Below are 7,031 nucleotides of genomic sequence, written 5' to 3' on the forward strand. Positions count from 1 at the left end.
ATATCGCGAGAGTGACAAATTCAACCCAGAATTATATTTCGCAACCCTTTATCAGGTGTTTTTGTCACTTATGTAGACAGTAACTACAGCATCAACATTATAAAACGTACTTAGTTTTAACAACACGTACAATAATAAACAACGCGTACAAATCTCGCGAGAGTTTCGCAAACTTTCGGTTCCCTTATAGACACAACTGTCTCACGGTCACAAATACTGCCTTTTTAAAACTACATGTTTTTCGTAACTGTTAAGACAATGCAAAAAATGTAAACTACGTTGAAAGGTAATCATTTAAAAACGCACTGAAGATCATATTTTTTTATCAAGGCAGTAAACATTACTACCGTAAAGCGAACACGGTAGCGTCGTAAAAATGCAACATGGCGACTGCAATGACAGGACGTGGTAAGAGGAATGCAGCCTAAATATCAAGAAATTTTGTAATAATGTGCCATTAATTCTGTCTACTGGCGACGTTTTAACGGATTAATACTTGTTTTCAGGTATCGCTTTTATTAGGAATCTATCTGGGGCGTTACATTCAAGGTAAGAACGTCGATACTGATGCAGTCACTGCTACTGAAGAAGGGCAAATGTCAGTGGACTAGTTTAATGTTAGTTGATCAGTTACATCACAGTGCAAATCCGACATTTTTGGCATTCGGCGTTTTGAAATACAGCACTACAGTGTGGCTCCATCGTAAATACAGTTAGATTTTTAAGGTCAGTGTATATGTAAGATAAGATGATCCCTTGCAGGGGCGAAATTCAGGTGAATGTAAGTGTTGTGTTACTCTCTTTTTACCCTTTTTACCCTTCACAGCTGGGCTCAGTTTATGTCGAGATAATTAAACTTTAGGTTTAACTGACTTAAATGATCAGAGTCAGTGTAATTTGTTTTTGGTGTGGACTGAGGTGTGTGCAACACATTCCCAGATGGCAGAATAGATAGAAGAGATGGGTCACATGTAATGTTATTTGCTGTACAGTTATTCAAGGGAGGAAACCCTTGTATTGGATGATCTGCTGACACTGTGTCTTTTGTGACAAATCTAAGGACATTAGTATATAATTTTCATCTTGACAGGACCTTCTCATTCCTGTTTTGTAGATTTAATATTGAGTCTGTTTTAATATTTTATTTTATCTGCTGGTTCAGGAACATTGGCAACAAAGTTAATGCATTAACCAAGATAGTAAAAGTAAGCAGTTAGATATTAGGTGTACAGCATGGTGTCTAGCTGACTTGTTTAACAGACAGGTAGGGAGGAAGGCAAATGCTTCCTATTGGGGCTGCACAATTAATAAAATTGCAGCATGGCCAAGTGCAGTCTCCAAATCACAGAGCAAGAACCAAATCGCAATTTTTTGAAAAAGGAAAAATGTATGAGAAAACAGCATCATAATGAGGTACTATGGTGCTGTGTAGATGTCCTGGCCTAAAAATCTTGTTCTCCAGATTAAAGAAAACATGTTTGTTTGGTACAGATCTCAATAAATATCACATCATCACAATTTTAATAGGTTTTCCTGTCAGTGAACATGAAAATTGTGATGTAAAAATGATCATTTGCACTAACTGTTTTGCATATCGCAATTACAATTTCAGTCACAATATATTTGCTAAAAAATTGTGCAGCCCTACGTCCTGTCTGACAACTCCCATCCCCTGTTCTCTGAATTTCAGAGTTTGCCTTCTAGCTCTTAGTCCAGATTCACTGCAGGCCAAGGGAAGAATTAGTAATTCCAAGGTTGCTCACTTGGCTGAACTCTGTGATGGCAGAGATGTTGATCATGTAATCAACATTCTCAGCCATAATACACTTTATTTACCCTCCTTGTGTATGTAAATGTTCATATTCTGGTGCTACTTGTTGCTGCTGTGTAACTTGGCCACTGTATTGAGGGCACCTCCCCTTCCTTGCTGGAAATAAGAATTGCCCTCCGGGGACAAAATAAAATTTAGAGTTAAAGTTTTATGATGTGTCTGAGCCAGTATGGCTTACAAATGCATTCACATGTCTTTTCTCTTTTCCCAAACATCGGTCCAGGTTACAGACTCTGGGTGGTGGTCCACAGCAGCTCTCATGTCTTCACACCAGCTCTTCATTGGAATCAAAGAACTGGGAGAAGAAGAACCTTAAGGTGTATCCACCTCAGCTACCAGATGAACCCCGCAGACCAGCGGTGAGTCTTTCTCCTTGTTTGTAATATGATGTGCAGAGTGAAAGGATGTCCTGGTAAGGGACCACCTGCAGGAAACTGAGCTGATAAAAGTCCTTTAAAGAATATAGTACAGTGTTTCTCAACCTTGGTCCTCAGGGACCCCTGTCCTGCATGTTTTAGATGTTTCCCTGCTCCAACACACCTGATTCAGATGATCAGCTCATCATCAAGCCTCTGCAGAAGCCTGACAATAACCTGATCATTTGAATCAGGTGTGTTGGAGCAGGGAAACATCTAAAACATGCAGGACAGGGGTCCCTGAGGACCAGGGTTGAGAAACACTGATATAGTACTTCATAGTATCTATGGATAGCAAACCAGAAAGTTATGGATGGATGTATATATATGTTTGCACAAGATGAGCAACCATTTGCATATCCATTTCAGGATAATTCCAGATTTTTAGATATTGGCCCACATATTTGGGGTCTAAATAGGTACACATAGTTTTGGAATTGATCCAGTAAATCACCTCAGGCAGCAGCCACAAAACAGTCTGCAATGGCTGCAACATGCGCCTGTCAAAGTATGTGGATAATTATTCTAAGTCAATGTCTGATCACTAGAGAGAAAGAGCTTTTTGTTAAAGAATAAGATCTTTTTTTAAATCAAAAGCAACTGTTATGTTGCTCTGTTGAAAGCCAGCAGACTCCATTGTCTAAAACACTAATGTCACCCTGCCGAACACTGGAGTTGCTGGTTTGTTGCTGCCGCCTCTGTCAGTTAATTTATTGTTGTTGTTGTGTGACTTTGGTGTTCTAACATGTTAATGTGAAATGTGCTTAAAAAATACTGGAATTACCCTTTAAACAGTGTAATAGTTGACTCATGTTGCTACAAACATCTACACATTTTAATGTTTCTTTTCTTTAGGAGATCCACCACAGCAGGAGGCAGATTAAGTACAGCAAAGACAAGATGTGGTACCTGGCCAAACTGGTGAGATTTTCCTCCTTGAAGTCACAACCTCAAAGCATCTGAATCACATCATGCAGTAAATTCAATTTGTCCCTTTTAGTCAGTAACTTAACACCACTAACCTGCTGAAAGGAAAGTTACAGATTTGGCAGAATACTATGTTATTTTTGCTGTGCTGCCTTGATAATGGATCATATGCAAGTGGTTTAATTATCTATATGAAGTGATTCCTCATATCTAAGCGATTCTTAGATGAGACCTACCACAGGACCCTCCAAGGTGACCCTGCAATGTATTCAATTGTTTGTTTTTAGAGATTTTTCTTACACCTGTCTGGGGTTTTTTGTCTGTTTGTTAGTTGGCAAGATTGTAACAATCTCAATTAAGTCTGACAGACATTCAGGTCATAGGCCAAGGAACACATGATACTTTTTTATTTTGATACAGATCTGGATCCAAAATTTAATTTCACATTAAAATAACAAACCCTTGGGTGCTTATTAGTTTAAATCTTATCTGTTCCATACAGCTTTCTTCCTGTTGTGTTTGATCTTGCACCCACTGTGGTCTTGGTTGACTTAAGCGTGGTGCTACCTCAATTAAAAAGTCACCTCCTTGGGCAGCGCACCACCCTGCTGCCCTAACAGCTGTGGATGTGATTTTGTTGTTTCATCTCACTGTTTGTTCCCCTCCACAGATCCGAGGGATGAGCATTGATGAGGCTATTGCACAGCTGGAGTTCAACGACAAGAAAGGGGCGAAAATCATGAAAGAGGTTCGAAAGCTGCATGTTCACCCTTTTCTCACTTCCGCTGCTTGTGTTTTATTCCCGCATTATTCTCTGATCACACCTACGCACTGGAAGTGTGTGTATACGGACATCACAACTCTGTGTTTGTTCTGTTCAGGTTCTTCAGGAAGCTCAGGAGATGGCGGTCAAAAATCACAATGTAGAGTACAAATCCAACCTGTATGTAGGTAAGTGTCGCCAGCACTGATGTTTAAGTATTGAGAGTCGGTTATGTGGTTTTTAACTAACATGGTAGCTAATGTGAGTTATGGTAAATGCTCTCTGCTAAAGATAGGACTGTACATAATGTCTTTTTTTTTTTTTTGCATTTGAAGCTTCTGTTGAGGTTTTCAAATTAAGCTTCAAATGTCTGTTATCATATTTTATGTCATCATAATTAAAAAGGGCAATAAAAAAAACAAAATCCTCAGTTTGAATAGTGATTCATTGCATTAAATTAGCTCACTTTTTTAAAATTCCGTTATCTTTAACAATAAATAAATTAAGAAATAGTTGTATGTAACTCCTCAGTTTTGTCAACATGAATGTAATTTTTTGGTGCTTTTAGATTACAGCTAGACTGCTCGCCTAATGCAGCTGTAAATAAAAACGTTGATTTTTTTTTTTTAAATGATTAAATCTATCTTTTTCAATAAATTTTGACTTTTGGATTTTACAGCACTTTGGAAACAATCCCTCGCAGTCACCATTGGAATCTAATTCTACAAATAGAGTGGAAATCTCTTATAGTTATCATGTTTACAGTGATCCACCGCTTATATGGATCACAAAGTTTGGGATGGAATCATTCTAATACAAATGCTGTTTAAATAATTTGATGACAGTAATCAAGTAGTCGGCTTACAGTTCATTTTGGGTCTTTTCATACATGACAACGTGTGGGAAAAGAATTTTAAAACTATGATAATTCCTCTTCGTCCTTTAACTTTTCTTCCATGATGCTTTGCCTCTCGGTAACATGACTCCTTCCAGCTGAGGCTGGTATCCTGAAGAACGAAGAAAATCATTTTCTCTCCATGAAAACCGTAGCCTCCTCAAAGCTCATGACAAACTGTCAGAAACGAGCCAATGACATGCAGCACTCGGTGCTCCTCAGGCTGCTTTTTGTAGTTTAAGAAAGAAACCAATTGGGCACGGTGATAGCACCTGTTTGAGACAAAATAAATAGAAAAGGCTTTCATTACTTTATATTCCTGTAATAAATACACAAATGTCAATGAGTTGTAATCTCCATGAGAAATAAAGAAAAGCAACAAAACAATTTGGGTCTAATAATCATATGCTTATCATAATTTGACCCGTAGAGATGTCACTATGAGGTTTCCACTGTTATGTAATACTAATAATATTAGTGTAGCTTAAGCTTTATGTGCAGCTTTGCAGAAATACCAGGTTTAAACAGAATGAATAAAAATGCGAAAAAAAAATCTTGTGAACGAACCTTCAAACTTTTCGGTATAGCCCCAGCTAAATGTACAGTTCAACAAGATAGTTGGACTTGAAAGCATCATTTACATAATTTTAAAAACATCATTTAATCTCATGTAGTGATGTCTGGGATGCCTCAAGACATCCAAGACAACTTAAAGTGTTTTTTATTGCTTAGTCTTTGTGAAATCCTGCAAACTAACAAGAAAAAACAGAAGACGTGACTGAAAAACATAACCTTGTTGGTGGAGGCAATAACTTCTTCACATTTTAAATAATCAGTGTGTTTTAGTACAAAAGCTACATTATTGAAGGATTCAGTATTTATTTGAAAAAGACTTGCAAATGAAAAACTTCTGCTTCCCATAACTACTCTAATATCTCATATTAGTCATCACACGCTGTCAGCCGTTGTGCCAAAAGCAAGACAATAAATTTCAGAGTCTGTAAAATGACCTTCAGTAGGAGGCGAGGCAGGTAATGAATAATTTTTGTAAAAGCACTAGATTTCTTTTGAGTGCAGAGTGAGTAATTTATGTGGAGTTGCAGACGTTATTACAGATAAGCCTAAACTGAGCAGAATCTTTGTTATTTTGACCAGTTTTCATCCAAAGGCACCTCTACAAATTAAATGAGTTATTCTGTACCTTATCTCTCTCTCTGTTTATCTCCTCCACTCTTTAATCACACGCCGTCCCCTCCCGTCTCCCCCTCCTGCAGCCGAGTCCTACTCTGGCAAAGGGATGTACCTGAAGCGGATCCGTTACCACGGCCGCGGGATGTTTGGAATCATGGACAAAGTTTACTGTCACTACTTTGTCAAGCTGGTTGAGGGCTCGCCGCCCAAAACCGAGCAGAAGACGAGCTTTGACCAGGCCAAAGACTACGTCCAGAACCTCAAGAACCGAACCATCATCCACAGCCTGTAGACCAGGAGATAGGATCACATTTCATATGTACCTTTTACTGTATGTCTGTGTGTGTGTATATGCCATTTTGTAAATAAATTAATGAAGACCCCCTTTTTGGCGTTTTCCTTGACTTGTTTTGAAATATTATCTCCAAACAGTGATGCATTTTGAAATAAAGTGTTGAATATTTCAAAATGCTTGCACGTCCACAGCTTCATCACTCGGACCCTGTGATGCATTAAAATTTTGTCCAGTCAAGCTAAAAGATCTTTTTTTTTTTTTTTATTTGGTCACCATTAGCTGGTCCCCACAAGTTGAAGTTGAAGACACGAGGAAGCTCAGGCAGGGTGCAGGAACAATGCAGTAGTGCAAGACAAGCAAAACCTTGTAATTTGACAATTAGCGAGGATTAGTCCTACACTGTAAGTTGATCAGCTGTTAATAACTTCCAATTGTCTGTCGGTGTAAAGCTGAGTCTGCTATCCTGAAAACAGAAGCACACTGGAGTCAGAGTTCAGTGACTGCCTGTCCTCTGCCTGCCAGACTCCATTAACAAATTACTCAATTACTAAGTGGCTAAAATATGTTTAGCTGCTGACCCTGTTCTCAGCAGAACACTGCTTAGCTTTTGTGTTTGCACTCATCTCTAGTTGTGCAAACAGGAGGCGTGTCGACCACCATCTGACTATCAATACATACCTCATATAACCCAAACTAGCCCTTTAACCAGGGTT

At 38.5% G+C, this 7,031-nt stretch overlaps 1 protein-coding gene across 1 annotated transcript; it reads left to right on the plus strand.

Annotated features, from left to right (window-relative positions):
• The first annotated feature begins 299 nt into the window (after positions 1-299).
• mrpl22 (mitochondrial ribosomal protein L22) lies at positions 300-6,408 on the plus strand. The gene is made up of 7 exons (XM_084730047.1): positions 300-408; positions 507-549; positions 2,055-2,190; positions 3,103-3,168; positions 3,845-3,922; positions 4,056-4,125; positions 6,107-6,408. Exons 1-7 carry the CDS (start codon positions 384-386, stop codon positions 6,313-6,315), a joined length of 627 nt encoding a protein of 208 aa, XP_084586173.1. The 5' UTR covers positions 300-383; the 3' UTR covers positions 6,316-6,408.
• The last annotated feature ends 623 nt before the right edge of the window (positions 6,409-7,031 follow it).

Source organism: Lutjanus erythropterus, chromosome 11 (assembly GCF_056507025.1).
Source record: "Lutjanus erythropterus isolate fLutEry1 chromosome 11, fLutEry1.hap2, whole genome shotgun sequence".
NCBI classification, from domain to species: domain Eukaryota; kingdom Metazoa; phylum Chordata; class Actinopteri; order Lutjaniformes; family Lutjanidae; genus Lutjanus; species Lutjanus erythropterus.